The 21,929-nt window shown below is 34.0% G+C and overlaps 1 protein-coding gene across 1 annotated transcript; it reads left to right on the top strand.

Moving 5' to 3' along the window:
* Positions 1 to 13,539: 13,539 nt before the first annotated feature.
* Positions 13,540 to 13,818, top strand: TRIADDRAFT_19608 (uncharacterized protein; the record flags this gene model as incomplete). The annotated part of the gene is made up of 1 exon (XM_002108435.1): positions 13,540 to 13,818. One exon carries the CDS (start codon positions 13,540 to 13,542, stop codon positions 13,816 to 13,818), a length of 279 nt encoding a protein of 92 aa, XP_002108471.1.
* Between the last annotated feature and the right edge of the window lie 8,111 nt (positions 13,819 to 21,929).

The following is a 21,929-nucleotide window of genomic DNA, read 5'->3' as shown; positions in this document are numbered from 1 at the left end:
GGAAGTCGAAGCGGAGAATGACGATGAAAATAATCTCTAACATTTGCACAGCCTCATTAACTCAATCTCAACCATTTAAGATTGAATTATATCCTGAATATTTAGTAAAGTAACCTTAATATTGATCTGTAGGTAGTAGTATGTAGTGTAAGAACATTATTCAGGCTGTTTTACAAGGTTATTATCTAAACTATTAACGGCCAATTCTTTTATTTACCAATTTAATCCCGACTTCATTCATATTATTTGCTAGCTAAGAATAAATTGATGTCCTGCAATAGATCCGCAGCTGGTAACAATAGTAAGTTCACCTACGAAAGAAGTACTGCCTTGAAAGAATCACTTTCAATGAATGCATGACTAAATTTAGATATTAAAGCCATAGCCTTAGGAATAATAAAGACAACGATGAAAATATTGGATAGAATATAGTTCATAAGAATTATGAGATCAAAGCAAAGGCCTTATGTCAGTAAAAATGCCGTAACGTAGTATACATACTCGTAAATTAGCAATTGCATATTGGTGATTCAATTACAGACATTGCATGCTATGATAAGTAAAAGGAAGAAAGACTAAGACTAGTGAATAGAGAGTTCTATTAAAGAGAGGAGATATAAGTAAGACGGCAGCATATAAGTACAGTATAGCCCTGAGAGGCAAAACTAAAGTATCCTTTGGAAGATATTTACTAGATCAAACAGTAATTTTAAAATTATTTGGTTGATATGGTGAAACCGAACCATTTTTATGGTAAATAAATATTGCATGTACCCCTCCAGTCGGTAACGATGTTTACTGACTGTGAATAGGTTTAATAAAGAAAATGTAAATAAGAATCTATTCTAATCTTCCGAATGAATATTTAGTTGAGATCAATTTCAACCCTGGGGCTATAGAAAGGACCTTCATCAACATGACATATTCCTAGAAATTTCATAACGGTTTGTAAGCTCTATTTGGGTCCCTAATGTTTATCAACTGTAAAGAATTCCTTCTTAATAATAGAGTGCATGATTCCGAAAAAAAATTTTATTTTCAATTTCTCTTTGTAAATATCATGAATGACAGATGTAGAGCCCACGATAAGTTAAGTCATTATCATGGAAAATGATGAAAAGGACTGGATTAAAAGTAATCACTTGAATGATAATAGAGTATTAATGCAGGATAAGTAAATAATTCACATCTTTCACATACCGCTACACTACAAGATTTCTTGTCTATAAATTTATGCCTACATTGTTATCCAAACCGAAAGTCTTGACGACAGGTTTATAAAATGGATACAGCAGTACACTCAGGAGCAAATTACCCATAATTCTATGCTAAATCCTAAGCCTTAAACTTTCACTATTTTTACATTGTAAAATTAAGAGATTTTCCCTCTATCTCCACAATCTTTACTCTCCACAATCTTTACGTTACTAAGAGATTTCATATCTGTCGTTCAAAATAGCAGCATATAAGTGTTCAATTAAGGTAGTGATATTATCTCTAATCCTCATTAACAAAGATTACGCGACATTCCTTCAGATGATCACAATGTACAAGTCTAGATATATTATTTTTTCTGAGCTACCATCTCGCACTTAATGCATAAGCTATAGACCTTTCTATAATATCCAGACCGTTATTCACATTAATTTTAAAGCTTTAATATGTTAACGCAATTGCGCACTATTCTACCTTTTCTCTCTTAATGACATGATGTAAATATTTTGATTAGCAGTAAAATCAAGCCATTGCGTAGAATGACAACCTAAATGCACATTTAATGTTCGAAGAATATACAAACTAGTATTTAGACCTGTAAATAATGCTGTTGCTCATGGAAGTTGCGACTATAAAATCTTTTTAATTTAAGATCCTGTACAGAGAAGGCATATACTCGTACGAATATGCTGCATATATCCCTTGCGTAATTTAGAATATCTCTTATTTAATTGTATAATAAATAAAAACACCTTGACTGAAACGAAATTTATAACAGTGGTACTTTTCTACCGTGAATTTTCATTAGATGTAGCGACCTATGTTGCAAGTTTCAGCAATTAATTATCATAGATTATTGAGGATTCATATGACATGGATACAATTTTAGCGCCAAATATTAATAAGCAAATAGATTCTTGTTACATGTTTCTAAAGTATTCTAAAGGTGTGCAGTAATATTTATAATTAATAGTGTAATAGAAAGAACGTCACAACAAAACTTTTTGCGGTCAAAAAAAGAATTTGTATCTCATATCTGTATTTCATATAACTACAGGACAAATACTCGCATAGCGACATTATTACTGATTAGGTAGCAATAGATAGGTTACAGCTACTGCAGCTTTAGTGCACATGATTCCCTACTTCCTGTTACATTTTGTAGCATGTTTTGGTTCTGTTTGAGTATACATTAATACAGATCAAAGTCATAGATTTTGGTAGTATACATTCAACATGCTAATGAAGTTGTCGCTGAAGTGTTCGCCCCGTTGCACTCCAGTACATTAGATATCTACTTCGCAGAAATGGTAGTGTAAATCATGAATGAATATCACAAAGGATAGATGAGCTGATACTTTAAACGAGACTATAGTTCGATGTCTCGATAACGGTATTTACCCTTTTCACGATATACCTTCATGTTAATACAGCTTGCAAAGATAGAATAGTATCATCATGATATCGCTTTAAGTATACCCATGGTTATACCTTTTCCATCTTATAGCTTCGTGTTGATATAGTTTACAAAGGTAAAACAGTATCATCATAATATCTACTTAGCCATGCAGCTAATGGTATATGTACGCTCGTGTTGCGGAGTGTAAATATTGTAATTAGTTTGGTATATTAAAAGAATTGTACACTGAACCTTTCTAACTTTATTACAACAATCTTTTACGTATAATTGAAAGTATAACAATCGCATTAAAATTCTAATGTTAATATCCACCTGTATACAGTACTATGCTAAAGGGGATGTGCACAGTTAATGGGTTGCCTAATAAATCATTCACAATTACTTGTATCATAACTTGGAGAACAAATTTGATATTTGATTTGAGCGATTTTCACGTCATAAATTTCATTTTCTAAGATAACTCGGAAAACGTCGGGTTTAACTAGCTGCTAGTAAATCGATCGGAGTTGTATTCCGATCGATAATCCCTCCTAAAGTAAATTATAAAATTTTCAATAGTCAACTTTTTAAATACAATTGCAAAAATTCGGGCTGATTCCTTTCATGTACTTGCATAAATGTCTTTTAGATATCGGGTGTATGTAAATCGACATTGTAGGATCGTATTTCTTGATAGTAGTGAAGTGGGAGACCATTTTGAGATCTTCAGTTTTCACTATAGTTTAGCTTATCTTAAGACAGATCATAGTCCGTTTTAAGTCTGGATCAATCTCTAGTTACAAGCATTTAGTCTCATATTTTAAAAATAGATTTAAAATTGTCTAGTGACGGTACGTAGTATAAAGTGTAAATCCAGTATAGGCAACACCATTATCGGAATACAATAAAGTTATCAGTCATGACAGTGAAATAGACCTGAAATTTTCGCCATGCGTATAATATTACCTTCCATTTAACAGTTTATAGGGGTTCTGGCATATATTTACTGTCTCCATTTATTAGGTTGTATACAATAGTAATGGCACTCGGACGGTATTTATTATTTCCATTTACCACATTACTTACTCAGTAATGCATTCTTAAGTTTACTTACTCATCAAGTTAAAATCTGAACGGTCTAATGGACAGCGTGCACAACTGAAAATCAAGAGAAGATGCGTCGCATGATACCATTTTATTTTTAGTCGTAAAAAATTTAGGCAATTTCAAATACACCTGCGCACATTTATAGTGTTACTTCTAGACTATAGAATCAAAGTGCTACAATATTTAAAGTTCAGGAATTGGTGATATCCTACGGTATTGTAGCTAAGACTGTTAAAAGTAACGTATTCGTAGTTCGAACATTTTGGTATGGTTAGCTACAGATTAAGGCGGTTCCAAATATATCTGCAGAGGAACTAATAGGTTATGGAGTGAAGGCTTGACCGTGTTAAAGTTCAGAAAAATTGACGATATCCTGTAATACTGCAGCTACAACTGTTGAAGGTTCATCATTCGAATCTAGTAACAAGTTGAGCAATCTATTTTGTTGCTAAAGATTACAAACTTGCAGTTTTACATTAGTTTAGATAATAATCACATTGATTTTACATAATGTCAAATTTATGACGTTTATATTATACAATAGCTTCTGTTAACATCCCTCCTCGTTTTCAGAAACTTTTTCAGTATCTTGAGATCAAGACTTTAAAATTCAAAACTGGCTATAAAATCATACTTTACTAATGCAAGGATAAATAATAATTATAATATGACTGTTTTAGGCTTTTGCATTAGCCTTGTTATATCTGTAGTTATAAGATTAGATTTTAAGAATATTCCCTTGCAAGGATTCTAGTGTAGGTAGGTATGAGGCCGTACAGCATACTGTAATGACAGTAATTAGTAGCGCATCAAAGTGCCATATTATTTCCTGCATTTCTAGGAAAGAATGATTTTATAAACTTTATGCTATGCATAGTATTATACTTGGTATCTTGATTAAATTATTTTTAAATGCTAGTTCTTTAGCTCATATTTATTGAAGCAACGACATCATCTTAATTATTGATTCGTATCGTTCCTCACTTTGGGCTGAATTTGAGCACTGAAAATGCTGCAAACGAATGAAATGATTACTATAGGTACCATGTTGGGCCACTATGAGACAACTTCAGCTATTTGTATTAATGTTTACTGTTTAATGACTTCATTTTTACGTTTGCACGCTAAGATAATCCCTGCTTGCTCTTACCTATTCCAGTAGATGGCTTCATTGATTGATTATAATATTATTGACACGTTTATAAAATGGTATAATATTTGTCTACATACAGTACAGTATACACATGTGTATCAATATAAATACTCTTATGTTTATTATTGCTCTCTCTCAATGCGCTATTCTGTTGCTTTCATAAGTATAGCTGTACGAAGAAATTTGTTTAATTAATCATGCATTCAGGTAGAGTACTGTCCATGAAGGACTGCTGCTGTTGGATGTGGATGGCAACTTGTATGGCCATAACGCAGCACGTAAGACATCGAGTCCATTATGATTGATAAGTCATTGTACGTGTTTGACCAACAACGGCCAGAGAACTATTTGTGGCCGTTGCCAGGATTCATTCTCCATTATTATGTGCTATGTAATATAGATGGGGAAAATAGAAAATGTGCAATTCAATAGATTGACTTTGACATGCTAGGTAGGCGAATTACTGCACGCCTTTCATTACATGCACTAACGTGATGCATATTTTTCCGCTAAAACAAAATGGCATATTTACTGTTGGTTTTGGATTTTGTTTCGTTCATCTTTACGATTACAATATAGTACTCGTAATGCTAGCTAGTATCGAGTGCAATCGGACGTAGTAATCTATGCACGATAGTAGTATCAAGTAGATGAAATATGCTGTATCGAGGCAGTTAATCTTAGCATTCACTGAGTGTCGGTAGTAATTCTTAATGTTGGAGTTCAACTGTATCATCAATAATAATAATAATAATCATCTATTATAGTTAATGATTATGATTACAGTTGTTATTATTATTATTATTCATTATTCCCTTGATTTTATATGGAGTCAAAGAGTGCATCAACGTATAATCGATGACATTGCAAGGCTGTAGAATGACCTTCAGAGTATTTATTGTCTGGCTTGTTATTGCTGCATGTATGCCAGTTCATTCGCCATGAATCTTTGAATGGACGCCCGTGAGAGAATGGCAGCAGATTACAATCTATCTTCCTAGCGGCAAGAAATGAGGCAAAAAGGTGAATGTTTGGATTGGCATTGTTAGTTTGTTGGTAAATTTTTCGTCAGAACCAAAAGCTATTGTCAATCCACTAGCAGATATTTTGATACTGTAGTAGGTTGGTATTTATGGGCGATTGAACTTAAGTTATTTTTCTAGTGTGTTCTAACGATGATAGACGTCCTTGTCATTTATGGATTCTATTTCTTTCTCAAATCATTGCAAATGATATCTGAGAAGAAAAATTCATTGAATACTTGTAATGGCGATATTAGTGATTGAGTTAAGTCATTTTTGTTTTACTACCGCATGGCACCCGTTGATTATTTGATGAATTCTCTAATACAGCATTGCAATAGACATCTTGTAAGAAAAATTCCTTCAAAATCTGCGATGATATTCATGTATTTTTCAGCTATGTGATCATTCGCCTGATCAGTCTATACTCGTATACTGAATATTGACCTAAACAAATTGATCTAATTTGATCATTCTGTTCAACTGATGTTTAGCTCTTCTTCATTAACACCTAGAATAGCTAACCAGCTGCCACTGTGTATCCAATTAAACTCACTATTCATCTATTTTATTTTTATTTTTTTTTTTAGCCTTCATTTCAATCATGTGAAAGTATCCAGTTGCTGACGCAGTTTCTTTTCCTGGAGTGGATCCAATCACTTCCTTATTGCAGAATACTGCTCTCATCGAGCAGACTGATTGTAATGGTTATTCAATCGATTGACAATTGTTTTTCTTTTATCTTTATACTATTGAATCATTTTTATTTATCTTGCTTAGTATTATTTCTTGTCTTGCAGCATTCCTATCGAGCGGCATTGTTCACTTTTGCCAATATCATCTTCCTCTTTGATAGGCTAATTGTCAACATTTTTTTGCCTAGTGTTGCTTTCACCAGGATGATTGTCCGCTATTGTTACCGTCAACAATAGCGTCCACAATGGCCTATTTGTCCCTGGGTCGATTACACAGTACAGTAGGAAGACAATACACTGGCCTCTCGAGGGTTCAACATGACTATGACTGTGCCTAGGTCGATATCTGGTCGTCCAAATGTCCGAGTCGAATGGTTACGTAATACGATCAGCCGATGCCTATTGTTGGAAGAGCGCATTGTTCATGTATTGTTTCGTCCAACATGGGACGCAATGTCGATTAATTTTTCCTTTCTATTGAATCAGCGAGGCTTATTTGTTCCTTTTTGGGTCATCATTGTCACGATCTATTTTTCATTTTTCTCCCTATTTTTTGTTGTTGTTATTGTCTACATGAACTATCTTTCTTTCTATTGTTCATCTCTTTTTTTCCGTTTCGTTTTGTTTAAACAATTTAGCAAGAATAGAATAGAATGTCATTTCTTTTTCACCCGTTATGTTTTCTATTGTCCTCATGGACTTTGTATTGGAAATATTTTTGTGATTGAGATGAAGATAGGCAAGCGGGAGACTACTGTAGGCCTTAGCGCAATCACAGTCATGATGATCTTCTGCTAAATGTCCCCTTCGCAAATGTAAATACCAAATTGGACATGTTGAAACGATGTACTGCTACATTTCTGACCGTCAATGCAACAATAAAGCTGTAATCGTCTGTAGACTTGGCATCGATCTAGTGTTGTAAGCTAGTGTAATAGCGACACTAGCAGTCTGATAGCACAATTGCAATCGTATCGGATCATAGATACTGTAGCAGTCAAAGTCGATAACAGATTGCAGCAATTCAAGTTAATCTTAAATCAGTTTTGGATGAGAACAATTATGCAGCTCTATCGATTTACTGACTACTGTACATGGATCAACTACGAGTACTGTACAGTTGTCATTTGCAACGTCTAGGCTACAGTACTGTACTAATGTAAATAGATTACGCATACTGTTGATACCTGTATTGGAGGATGAGGAACATTTTAATTTCATTTCAACTACCAGATAAAGTATAACATAAAATTGCCATGAAATTGGATATACGTCAGTACATTTGCATAACTAACGCATTCAAAACGATCAAAGTTGATCGTTGTGAACATTATGAATGATATTTGTGAATTGAATGGCACAGCTTCGTCTCTTACAATCTACGTACGGTGCAGTAGGGTAGTAATGCAAATTTTCAAATTGATCCTGCTACCAGCTCTCGTTCTCCAGTATTGTAACTGTTGATATCGATGATGGAAGATTGGATAGTTATCATGGATTTTATAACAAAGTGATTGCATAGTAAGGCGTCCCTCTTCATTCTTATGCGCAAGGGAAAGGGACGGCAGTTTACATTGATGATGTATATGATTAATTACTTTATCACATGTCTAAATTGGGACGACAGTCAAAAATCAATATTCGAAATGTAAAGTGTTGAATGAGTTGAAATGAATAATGAAGTGAGGCCTCGTACTCGTGCGAACTTTAGTGGTACAACTAGGATCATTTGGACCGTTATTTTTGCATTTTAGGGGGGGGGGGGATGATTGCATCTTTCAGAGTGAATCCAATATCACTTTACCGTGAATGATATTTAAAATGATTGGATTCACAGCGAAGTACTGTAAGTACTGGAGTCAGCAGTTTGCGAACTTGTGCAGTCGGCTAACTTTTCAAAGTGATGATGATGTATAGTGGTGCAGATGTGGACACAAGAGTGGACTACGAAGAGTGTACAATATACTGTACATAGTCAGTAGAATGAGTGACATGGCGAATAAGTCGGCTAAAGGAATACGCTACAAGATATCATCTTCTTATTCCTGTTCACTCTACTTTGGTGAATCCTGTACTCGTAGTTTATACTGGCTATTTTTTTCCTCTGTCTCAGTGTCGAGTTTTTCTTCCCTATCTCCACGGTGTGGACTGACGTTTAATTAATATATTATTATTATTATTATTATTATCATTATGTTGCAGACCTCCACCCATAGTAACAGATGGAATTTTTTGTGCAAGCCTATTGTTGACGACTATAATTGGTCAATGAATGATTGATTGACATACATTGCAGTCGGTTGAAGCGATGAGATGCGTAACCTTTTCTACTCGTATTGTATTATTCCATTGAACTATTTGAATACAATCAATCCGCCTATTGTTCATCATAATTGTCAGCTATTATTGGGACGGTGTTATTTTTATTTCTCCTCCTCTCTTCTCTCATTACTTATTTGTGTAAGCAAAAGCCATTTGCCGTTAAGTAGTAATTACCTCATATAGTGTGGAGTCAAATAGAGCAAAAAGCCCCCGGTCCAATCAGTAGTAGAAAGCAAATTTCAGGCAACGCTTGTCTACTACGAGTGTTTCATTCTATTCTCAGTAGCATCGATCGAGCAACATTGTACGTAGTAACAAGCACGGCAAGAGTTGAGCTCAACCCGTCCACCATTGACTTGCTATTATTTCACGCAAATCCGTTAACGGTGAGTAGTGGATTTTTTTTTTCTGTCATATTCGTCAGGCCATAACGGTCCATTTTGCATCAAGTTGATTGGATATTTAAAGCGGAGTCGAGCAACAGTTGAAAGAGTGTAGAACAAATCGACAGTATTACTGAAGCTTATACCAGTTGTCAGTGAACAAAGTGGCATAACATGATGTGAATGATTTCCTTCAATACTGTGGTTAATTGATTGCTTTCTTTATTCAAATTGTTCAACTAGTTTGGCCAAAGAGTTCCTTCCAACAACCGCGTGGTAGATCTTATTGCCATCTAGCCTGGATACACATTCATCAATCAACGTTCATTTGCACCACTTTGTGGGTAAGTTGTAGACTCTACTCTATCGATGCCTTATCAAAGATTGTCCATCGATGCTAACGGCGAGAATGTCATGTATACTGTCGACGATTGATTTTTGGGGGGGTGAGGGGGGGCGACTCGTCCAATGATATTCTTTCTCCTTCTTTCACCTAATGTGCTTACCTCTCACGCTTGTAGAAGAAGACATGATGGGGCAGTTGGATAATATTACGTGAGAATCTGGACTTCGCATCCTTGTATTCCTTTGTATACAACAACGTTTGCATGTTTGATCTAGGCCATGTCGGTGGCATGATTGACCTAGTACGTCACTTTTTGGCGCAATTCTGACTTTTCAAACTTTTAGTCATGGTGAATTGAGTTGTCATCAATTCATCAAATACTCTCTTTCGATCGATTACAACTTGTTCACCAATAGAGCAAAATACAGTAGACTCCTTTCTTAAATGGATTTCTTACCCTTCAGACAACAACCCAAAATGAAGACGATACATCGATTCATTGAAGTTGACTTTCTCTTGGTCACTTTGAATTCATGGACTGTTTATAGCTATATTGCATTTCCTGGTGGTACAGTACTGTCAAATCGCAATGGGAATCTATTTCAATCGATGGAGAATCAGAAAAGATTGCTTTAATCAATTGTACTATAGCTTGGACACCATCTCAGCATAGAATAAAAGTAGGGCTGATGATAAGAGCATGCAAATTCATGCTTCGATTTGTCATTGATTAATGTACGCCTGTGCCTCAAAAGTTGGACATTGTACACGTATCTAGAAGTAGAATCATTCGATCGGATAGCGACATGCTATGCACATTCATCAATTGACTGTTTCAATCTATTCCTGGTCAATGGAAACCACCTGAAGTTGTACGAGTTGTTCACAACGACTACAATCGATGCATCACCATGTTGCATATTTGAAAGTTAACGATGAGTACAATTTGAAAAGTAACGATAATTGGATACAACGTTAAATCGGTGTTTCTACTCCAGTGTGGGTGTACTGTAGGCAGCAATCCAACTCAAAGGGTTACGTACATCTTATTTTAATGAAGGTATTACTTTAGATTTCCTGTTACGTTGGCAGACAAATCGATTGGTCATGTTGTAGACTACTTGTAGTGTAGCTACAGCATGATGATGCATTGGTTGTTGGTGTTTATATGTTGTGTAAGTCATTTTGTTTAAATCCGTCCTTTTCTATCGTAACTTAATTGACTCGCTTGCTAACATGGGTTGTAATCCGTAGTTGGAAGACTTTTGTTAATTCGTTACTACCAATTAGTCGTATGCAATAAAAATGAAAACAGTTGTGAATGAAAAGAAAAAATAAAAATCAATTACACTACGTATTAATAGAATTTTATCTCTATTCTCTGTTGTTGCCTTTGGTTTGGCGTTTTATAGCAGAGATTATTAAATTTATGAAATAGAAGAAAAGAAAAAAAAGAAATGAGAACCTTTTATATATTTTTCTATGGATGTTTTCTATTTTTAATACACAACCTTGTATTTTTATTTTATTTTCTAAACATGAATTTCTATTTTCTCCTTCTTGCTGTATTCTACATCAATCAGTATACAGCATAGTCTTTCTAATAATTTCTTTTCTCTCTCTCTTCCCCCCCCCCCCTTCATGCCATATTAATCTTCATCGCTATTTCCATTGAGGTTTGGCGTTATTGTTGTCTTGTTTGATAGGAAAATGCTTCATTTGAAATTATAATAATCAATATGACAATATGAAGATCGTTTGCTATACTTAGATTATGTTGTCGGCCGTACTGTATTTTTATTTATTTTTATTGGCCTCCATTTGTGGAGATAGCGTACATTTTTTTTTTTTACAGCATTTCTTTTTTGAATGCCAGTGTCCCCCTCGTTTTGACAGACGGACAGAAGGACATTGTAGCTTATCGCAAGAAAACGTCATCCACAGTATCGAAGGCTGTCTGAGTAGGCATATCGGTGAGCCCGCGCTTTTTTATTCATTTGCTGGTTGGAAAAAGCAAAGCGATTTCTACCATCATTACCCCCTCCAATTTGTTTTTATCGGTGTCCAACGCTTTGACTATTTTGACATATTGAATAAAGGATGAGCATTTTATAAAGTCAGTTCCAATTGGAGATGGAATGCCTACGCAAATTAACTAATGGCATTCTCGTCATCGTCTACGCTTAGATTCCTGCATCGTGAGTTGGTGTCGACTGACTCGTCCGTGATGATTGAAAACAATGATCATGTCGACACGTCTACTGTTGTCACTTGAATGGTAGTCCTTTATTCTATGTATTGTGTAGGTTGCCCGCGGTGGAGTGAACCGACTCCACCACGTACAGTACCGTATCGAATGACGCACAGTCCAAGCGATTTCATTGACGGTCAATAGCAGTATCGTTGATTGAGTGAACAAAAGAATGGAGATAATACAACTGCTTTGCTCTAAGAATAATGATTGGATTGTCAGGCGCAACGTTGATCAATAGGATTGAACTACTGTAGTAGCGAAGCATAAAGACGAGTCAATTTTCTATTCTATTCATCGTTCTTTTCTTCACCAACTCCTTTTGTTCTTGTCGCTTCAATTGCATTCTTTTCAACTGTTGAATGTCGCCAGTCAGCTTCATTCACAGTAGTAAGTTGATCCCTGTCAAAGAAAAAAAAAAACAGAAAAAATTTGCCTCAGTGAAGAGAGAGAGAGAGGGAAAGGGAACCCTTAAAAAAGAGTAATTTGTTCATGCATACTGCATGAAACGATTATCCCGCCAGGACGGTAAGTAGTCAGTCGGCTAATAGTAGTAGCAATGGAGCGATGCCATTGCTTTTTCCACTCGTCACTTGCAATTGCATTTTTCAATACAACGCGACTTGAAATCATTTTTCCTCCTTTTCTTTGGACATTCTTTCATTGTATTGTTGGTGTACTCCAGTTTAATTGTCTTTATGTTTTTTTTAACTGGATCTAATTTAATCGTCTTTATAGACTTTTTAACCTTTCCTTGTGTTTTTGTATGTCAATTTTAAATTTTTATTGAGGCTACTATCAATGTAGGACTTGATTTCTTGTCCATGCCACTTTTCAATGTCAACTTGCCTATGTTTTGAGTAAATGATTCAATTGACATTCATTTGCTTCAAACCAATTATTTCAGTCATAGAACATTCATAAGATAGCGTCCAGCATATTGTTGTTAGCTTCAATTTGACACTAACGACGATCACTGTCATGATTTATTTTTTGACGGCCGATTATTCCATACCATGTAGATTGTCAATCCAGTACAAGAGTGGAAAGAAATTCAAGCTCAAACCTGTAGGATAAACTACTCCATTCTATTCAACCATCATCATACAAAGAATCAATACAACTTCAACGCTAGACGTAGCTTGCAATCAATTACTTTGAAAGCAAATCTTGCAGTTATTAATTATCCCCCCCCCCCCAAAAAAGAAAGAAAAATACAGAAAGGTACGTCTCATACAGCCTACTGTAGCGCACATTTCCACCACTGCTTTTTTGGGGGCTGATATTAATGTGTATGTATGTGTGTACTGGACCAATTTTTTCCTAGTTATCGTCCTATGTATCGTTGATCATGATGGATACAGGCATACAATAGAATAGCCCAGTTATTGCATTACAAGCAATCAACATTCTTATTTTCGTACTCCATATTTCCTTATTTTCAATGTGAAATTGAACTTTCCTTTAAAAGTCTTGAATGTTGAACTCACTTAGACATAGTCGTACACTGCATACCCTAAAATAATATGCAGCGCCTTTTTTCTATTAGAATTATACAAAACTTTTTAAGCTTGTTAAAAAAGATTGTAATGCTACTTGATTAATTGTTATTATTTTGCATTCACTAACGTCTCTTCTAAATAGCCATGTCAAAGTCGAACAGTGATCACGTTAAGCGTCCAATGAACGCCTTTATGGTATGGTCGCGAGTTCAAAGACGCAAAATTGCTCAAGAAAATCCTAAAATGCACAATTCTGAAATCAGTAAGCGCTTAGGTGCAGAATGGAAGATGCTATCTGACATTGAAAAGAGGCCATTTGTTGATGAAGCCAAACATTTAAGGACTCAACACATGAAAGATTTTCCAGATTACAAGTATCGACCTCGTCGTAAGCCCAAATCATTAATAAAGAAAGATAGGTAAATTAGTGTACTTTATAAGTGGATATGTATATTGTTAAAAAAAAATAGTGTTGTTTTATGGATTGTATACGGCATAATGCTGTTGTTGTCGCCGTCAAAAGCGACTCATGTTATTCAAGTTTGTTACACAGTTTCCAATGATAATTGTTGACGTACATTAATCTAGTTGAGATTGAGTGTGGTTTCCAAATGGTAGCGATTTACCTGGAGGATTCATCATAACATTTCTTTTCATTTTTTACTGCCTTTCGTGCTCACCTTTAAAATCTCTATCATACTTGATGATATATATTACACGTATTGGCCATAGAGCACTTGAACTGTTTTCGCTAAAACAGTGTCAATCATTGATTTACAGTCGCTACAAGCTGTTCTACCGGCATGTAGCTTTCTTTTAAACGCAACAATTGTTTACAAGTGTTACCATCGAGTTTGTTCAGTCTGCGATAGTGAGAGTTTACAGCTAAGGGTACTACTATCGCATTCAATTTGCAATACATTCTAGACTGAAGGGTTGTTTACAGCATTGACGTTGTACTGTATAAGTCATATGCCGTACTAGTTGCTTTCATTAATCTTTGTCGTTTAGTTAATTACAGTAAGTACTTGATATCAATCGAATGAATCCTTTCATGCAACAGATATATATATATTGAAGCTTGTAGCAGTGACTGCAAGGATAAAGATTAGTTTGGAGATGGATGATTGTACTCTTTATGATACTATATCATTTTAATTGATTATGCGTGAAATCCAATCTCGTATTTGGTAATTTTCAAATAGTCATTGTCAATTATGAATAACTTTCGTGTAGCCTCATCTATTCAATTAGGTATTGCATCAAATTTCGTAATTTATTTCATGATTCAATCTCTATTCAGTGTTAACATGTAGGAAAGTTATTTTATTCTATCGATGGCCTATTTAACGATATACCAACCCATACAGTACACCGGTAATGGGCACGAGCTGCTACTGTACATAGTTTACTGTATCTGGCTATAGTTATAGACGATTGCTTGATCGGCGATCCTATAGGCAATAGATCATTCGCATTTTGGTGTTCCTTGGCAATCTACTATTTTAATATTGAATAGGTCGCATCATATCAAAATTGTACTATGACAAAGTTACAACGCTAAATGCTATGTGTTCATTTTTGCAAACAAGTTCCTTTCGAATTGAAGCTGTTATGATTGCTGGATGAGATAGATAATAAATAACTTTATTTGGATACACAGTATCTATCATTCTATACAATTAACATGGTTTTCATTGGTTGTACGTATTCAGGGCGTTCGTTGCAGTGCCTACATCTACATATCCTATGGATCCAGCAGTTGCTGCTGCTGCTGTTGCCAATCAGAGAGCTGCCGGAGGTGTTGACATGCAAGGTGGTAGTGGTTCGATGAGGCCAATGACAACCGAGGTTATGAACAGCAATCAGATCTACAGTTACCCAACTATGGCTGCAACCGGTGGGCCAGTTTTTGTTAACGGAACAACGATGCCTTCAGTGATGTCAAATCAATCGGCACCACATGGGGCTGCTGCAGGAGGATACTTCGTTCCATATTATCAAACATCTCATCAACCTATGCCAGGATACATTATGGTCAAGCAGCAACATGATCAAGCACCTGCTACTGGTGCTCCAGCAGGCGGTGGCGGTAATGCTTCCCAATCGATGGTAGTCAATCCACAAGGACATCCACCCTATGTTAATCAGGTTCAGTCGTCTCGGCCTGCCAATCCTGGCAACCAAAATAACGTTGAATACCTGTAAGAGTGAGAAATTAATAAATCATAAAATCATATTAAAATTTTAGTGCAAAGGGAAATAACTTATAGTTCACGCAGACAAGAATAATGATGTAAACATAGACATGATGGAACGACATTGGTACTATTCCGTAAAGTGAATTAGTTTATGCTACAATCGTGGTGGTATCGTTGGTTTTCTTCTGACTGTTTAACGTAGTTTTTTACTTTTGGCCTATGTAACATACAGTAGAAGCCAAATTGGTCAGGCGAAGGAGTTTGATTATATGATTGGCCTTCATCATAACGTGCATACATTTATTTTCGGTTCGGCGTTCTGCAGAACATGGTCATCATGCTGTAATTCTCCTATCGCAAAATTATACAGGTTAACTTAGTTATATCGAAAATAATAGCGTTCATAACTTGTTCCAGTTATGAAAATGATAATGTTTGGATAGCGTTTTTTAATTGTTTTGATGGGCATAAAGTTTATAGGGAATTGTTGTCTTTAGAGCGATATTAAACGTATTTGTAATATTAGTGCTCTTGACAATAAAGTGAAATTAATAAGGGTGTAGTCATGATAGGAACGATATTTTTCACTTTAATAGTTATAAGAACCTTGAATTCGTATGATATTGTCGTTATATGTAGAGTGATATTATAAATTGAACCTACTACTATTATAATTAATGTGTATATTACTTTACAACTGTATGGTAATTGTTCTCAATATATTTACAATACTGTATCACGACAAAATTTTTATTGCCTTTCAATTCTTACCGTCTGCGTTATGCTGTTTTCTCTTGAATATGGTAGCACTTTGTTATTATAACTTTTTTCTTTCTTTGTCTTCTTAACCATTGCATTGTTATCATATTTCCCTTTTCTCGTTTTTTTAAATTATCAATGCTTAGTACTGCGACTTTCAATTAATGTCTTCCCTTGATCAACTTCTAGGAAGGGAAATAGTAATTAAGCTATGATTAATCAATGGGATAATTAGATGTAATAGCTAACTATGTTTATGGTACATTCTCTTTCCAATGTAACTTTGTAATGTAGCGAAAAGGTCAATGATAATGGTAGATGTGTTCTATCGGTTTCCTTTACATGTTACAGCCTCTTTAAAGATATTTTGTTCTATTTTGTTCTCTATAAAATTATAACCGTTTCTGTTCTTTGTCTCTTTCAATATTTTTCGCACCTTTCGCGGTGTCGTGACACTTTTACGTCAAGTCGAGGTTAAAAATATGATTCTCATGCTCCATAATCTATACTGATTGTACATAACAAGGCTGTGCAATCATCGTAATTGAAGGAATGGCTATGATGCTGCTTTTATCATGATTGTAGTATGTTGTAACGATTGCTAATACATTCTCTCATAACTATTGCCTAGTCATTAACAGTATTAATTTTGTCGAAGTAGCTATATCTGGAACTCCTTCTAGGGAATTATATAAGAGAGTTTTTAATCAAGAAGAAATATTATGTAATACTTGAATGTAGTTTGATAGTAAAGTAATAGATATACTGATTAATGTTACAGATCTGCTAATGTGATGAGTTGTAGTAGTTAGTTTGATATTGATAACTGTTTTGTCTCAAATTCTTTTTATATTGCGATGGTAACGTTAGTAGCTATACTAATATAATTAACTTGACTTGGCTTATTTGTCTTTAGTTTTCTACTAGCCATTGGTATATCATTAAGAAGCAACTTCGGTCCATCGATATTTTAGTTTATCGATGGGTAACTATTACCAAATTACACAATATATTGACGTAAAAAAACTTGTTGGGTGAAACGATTAATTACTGTATAACTTAAGTTTAAAAATAGAGTTGAATGCGTTGAACTGCATGTTTGGCGTAAGACGTAAAATAAAAAAATTATTAACACTAGACTCATCAATTTGTCCTTGCACTGCTCTAAGTTTGTGAGTGTTATGGATGATATTCAATGATTACCTTTTATTTACGGCTTGACTGATGGTAGTATATACTATTTTAGAAAATAGTATAGCAACAGCATTTGGCTGCGCTCAGCGAACTATTTTTGTGTTATTATTTCTGATCAGAAGTACATCAGTGCAGTAGCAAAAATAGTTTATGGACCCGCGTATACAATGGCAATGTTGACCTTCGAGTACACTTTATTCACATTTGAAAAGCAATATCATCAAATAAAAAGGCGGTGCAGCTCATTTTTGATCACTAGTCATCTAAACTGTAGGTACCATAGTGAGCACGATAGCTATTTCAGTTAATTCACCTGTTTAATTTGATTGTAATCATATTCATTTTACACTTGTGCATCGTATCAGCCCATCTAGTTAGGGTATACGATGGTTATCATGCATGCATTGAAAGTGCTCGAGTAATTATTTCTACGTTTAGATTGTATTGAATGTTAAGATATTTTATTTAGCTGTTTGTCCTTGATAACGGTCCGCCGTTATAATTCATTAGTAGATATTGAACTATTACATTTGTTGAAATACACTATAAACAGGATTTAGAATACAGAATTTAAATAAGAAATTATTACTTGCACGCACTTTCGAATTTATTGATAAGATGAAAACACTTTTATTATACTCTCAAGCAATTTTATTAGTTTATTTGTGATCATTCTTCAATAGCATAAGTCTACCTATCGATTGATCTTTCAGCATTATTAGTGTATCGACACAACCATTTTCTTTCATTAGCATTCTTTAATTGATTTCCTGATCTATTATTATCATTACCGGAGTGATTTATTGGGATAGTATTTAAAATTTGCCTTTCGATTTCATTGATTTTAATTATGTTCGATCGAAATCAAAGGAAAATGTCACACATCATAAATATTCCAAACTTTTTATTACTGCTATTGTATGCAGTCTTCGATTGAACTTCTAGTATATAAATGCTTATCAACTTGAGATAATATGGATTCATTATAATATACTATGTAATGGCCTTGGTTTCAAAACAAATAACATTTGTTGTCGTTTCCTATGCAATTTATATCAGTGTTGTAATGTAGAAGTCGTCAACCGATGAATGATGACATGATAGGGAAGATGCTGATTAATTAATAATCTTGGTTTAGCTTTAGTCGTCTGTTATCCTTTTTTTAGTAGAATATGATAATAAATCGTACATAAGTTACCGTAATTCACTAAATTGGCCCGGAATCTATATATTTCTTGGTAGCAATAACATCTAATTCAACTGATTTATTTAGTTCTTATCTGTATCCTATTGGTGTGCAGTGCTAATTTAATGAATTAAATTGATTTCTTCCAAAGATGAAATTGGATGAGGAATAATTGACTTAGGATAGCAGTGGCAAAAGCTATCTACACGTATTGAATTATGCTCGTTGATAAAATAAGGCAACCATTGAGTTAATACCGAAATCATACAAAGATACCTTCCTAATTTTTAAATAATTAAAACAATGATTCAGAATTTTATTTTTCGTATCTGCTATAACAACGAGATAGAATAATATCTTGATTAAAGATTTAGATCATTTTTCCATAGGCTGGAACTTTTCTATTCTTTTTATCTATCTCGTCGAAAAATTTAATCTTCTTGTACAATCCATTGAAATGATCGCATAATGTATTGGTTAGTTGAGATGGTAAAAATGACGGGTAGCTTACGCTGTATCAATTCATTTAATGAAACTAGATTATTGAATTTTTGAAAAATATGAGCTACCACAGAAATGAAAAGATGAGGGTTTCATTTATTATTAGTTCTTGTATTATTGTACATTAAAATTAGTAATAGATATGGTTAAAATGCAAGGTCCTATTACAGAAGCTAGCATGTTTTGTAAATTTGAAATAGGAGAGGCTAATTGAGCATAAAGAAACGATCCTTTAATAGAAATAATATCTATTAACTCTAGGATAATCTAAATGAAAGTATAGTGTTGTAATGCTTTGATACTTATTAGATACGGTAGCAATAATATCCAGTTTTGGTACATTTCATTTTACTCGTCTGACATACTACTATGAAAGGATTGGTAAGGTTTGAGATTATCAAGTAAGACATTTAAAACAATCGATTATAAGAATATGAATGTTAATCGTAGTATAGCTATACCTATTGTTGCTCACTGTTTTTTTTCTATGAATGATTTTGCTTTGTTGTTACGCACAAAATGCGAACACTATACTAGCCGTTTGATTTATTGATAGATACTTTATCGCTACTATAATATCGAAAACCCTTTGCAATCCCTTATTATGTCATGGCTTTGGATGTTAAATAGCACATGATTAGCATTTCTGTACCTATACTGAAGCAGTAACCTGGATGCATAATAACTGCGTTACTACCGCACTGCCTCGATTGTCCAACTGAATGAAAACTGAAGAGTAATGATTTAATTTGTTGAATGAATATTTTTAACTGTAAAAGTATTTCATGATACCATTACCACTTTATGCTCTATAGCACTTTTCAAGATTTTACTACTGTTAGTTAATTATCAAATAGCATAGAGAAATGGATGTTTTCTCATCATCAATCCATGCTATTCCTGTACTTTAATAGCTGCGATATCACGATAAAATCTTACAACCAGAAGATCGTAGATGTGGCAGCTTTAGTTAAGATATACGTACATTGTAATTAATGCATCCTGCTATCATGAACTGAATTGATTCTAAAGCTAATCAAACATTTTTATGTTAGAATTGTTGTGACAATGACTTATAATATAACTCTATTGATGAATTAGATTGTTTTCAAAATATCCCTTATGCAGTAGGACTCACTTTTATTGAGCGGATAAAAATGGACGATGCTTTGTTCGTATTATAGAGGTAATAAAATCTCGATGGTTCGTATAATAGGAATGAAAGATTGAACTACCGCTGAAGTTCAAGATTTATTGTTTTAATTTTTCATTACATCTGTTTTAATCATGTTTCTTCTTTAGGTTAACATTAGCCTATTAATACTGTGGTTGACATTTCAGAATTTGTTTTTGTAACACATCCATTAGCTCAATTCTATAAGTTAGTAATGTTCATTTTAATGACTATCGATGTCTATATTGTCCCGTATTGTAGACAAATAATGTAAGAAATCCTCGTGGTAGCATGTTTTTGATTTTTATTGATTGTCATGAGAAAAGCGTAGGCCCGAATTAAAGCCCTCGATCGAATGAGAATGGACTATCGATTCACTATGAACACTACTATGATTTTTTAATCTAGCTTATTACCAGTGAAACAATATAAAAGCAAGTAGACAGGATGAATGAAATCAATGAAAGATTGTTAATAAATAGAATCTATTCTAATTAGTGTATCTATTATGGATCAAGTTGGAATAAGTAACAACTTGGATGCAGATGAAATTATCGATCCAATTTGAACATTTGTCTAATTACCATTGTCACTTGTTGCAAATTTAAAGTTAACCAACATTGTGTCATTGGCCTATTCAATCCCAGGGGAAAATAATAAATAGCGGAAATACAAATACGCTAGTTGTATAATCATGCATTATTTTGCAATGATATTATTCTTTTTCGTTGATAACTTTTATATCGACGAGTTGAACATGTCCATCATGATCATCATCCTGTTGACATATCGAATTGTTTCTGTCCATTTTGAATAGATCAATCACTATTGACAAGTAAAATGATGAATTTGTTACTATGAATAGAGGCAAGGTAGTAGGAGGAGAAAAATATTGACTTGTAGACAATTAATCATCAAGGTTGGAACAATTCAATTTCTTTTATGTAGATATTATACTTTAGTTTATCTCGTGGTTTCTCCTAGAACGTAGAAAACATTCTTACAACATGTTGTTGTCTTCAACATAATTGAATTACAGTAACTTGAATAATAATAACAAGACAGTAAACAGAATTAACATTAAATTCAATTTGTGGTTAGTACTCTCCTATTTTTTTATTTCTCCCGCTTGTACGGATTAATATTGTAAAATTACTTTCCGCGCGAACAATAGGCTTGAAGGTTATTTTGCGGTCGGAAAATTGAATCTATTGAATGGATGCCTTGACAGCTTTATCTTCATGATGTCATGATGAAGATGAGTAGAAAGGTAAATATGTAATTTTCAATTTCCTACTCCTTGCTCGTGATCATTGCCTATCGATCATGATGGATCTAGTTTTCACTGAATAACAAGTTGGCGACCATTTTAAGCTCCAAATGTATAGAAATGTTCCTTTTCTATAGCTTTAAGTTAAAGTTATTAAAAAAAACTGGTTGCGTCATACCAATTTTATTCCTAGAAATAAAAAAATAATTAGATCTATAGATGTAAAAAAAAAGGACGATAGACTTCAGA

The sequence above is a fragment of the Trichoplax adhaerens genome, genomic scaffold (assembly GCF_000150275.1).
Source record: "Trichoplax adhaerens TRIADscaffold_1 genomic scaffold, whole genome shotgun sequence".
Taxonomy (NCBI): Eukaryota; Metazoa; Placozoa; class Uniplacotomia; order Trichoplacea; family Trichoplacidae; genus Trichoplax; species Trichoplax adhaerens.
The sequence above is the reverse complement of the archived record's forward strand: the minus strand, read 5'-3'. Positions and strand labels throughout refer to the sequence as shown.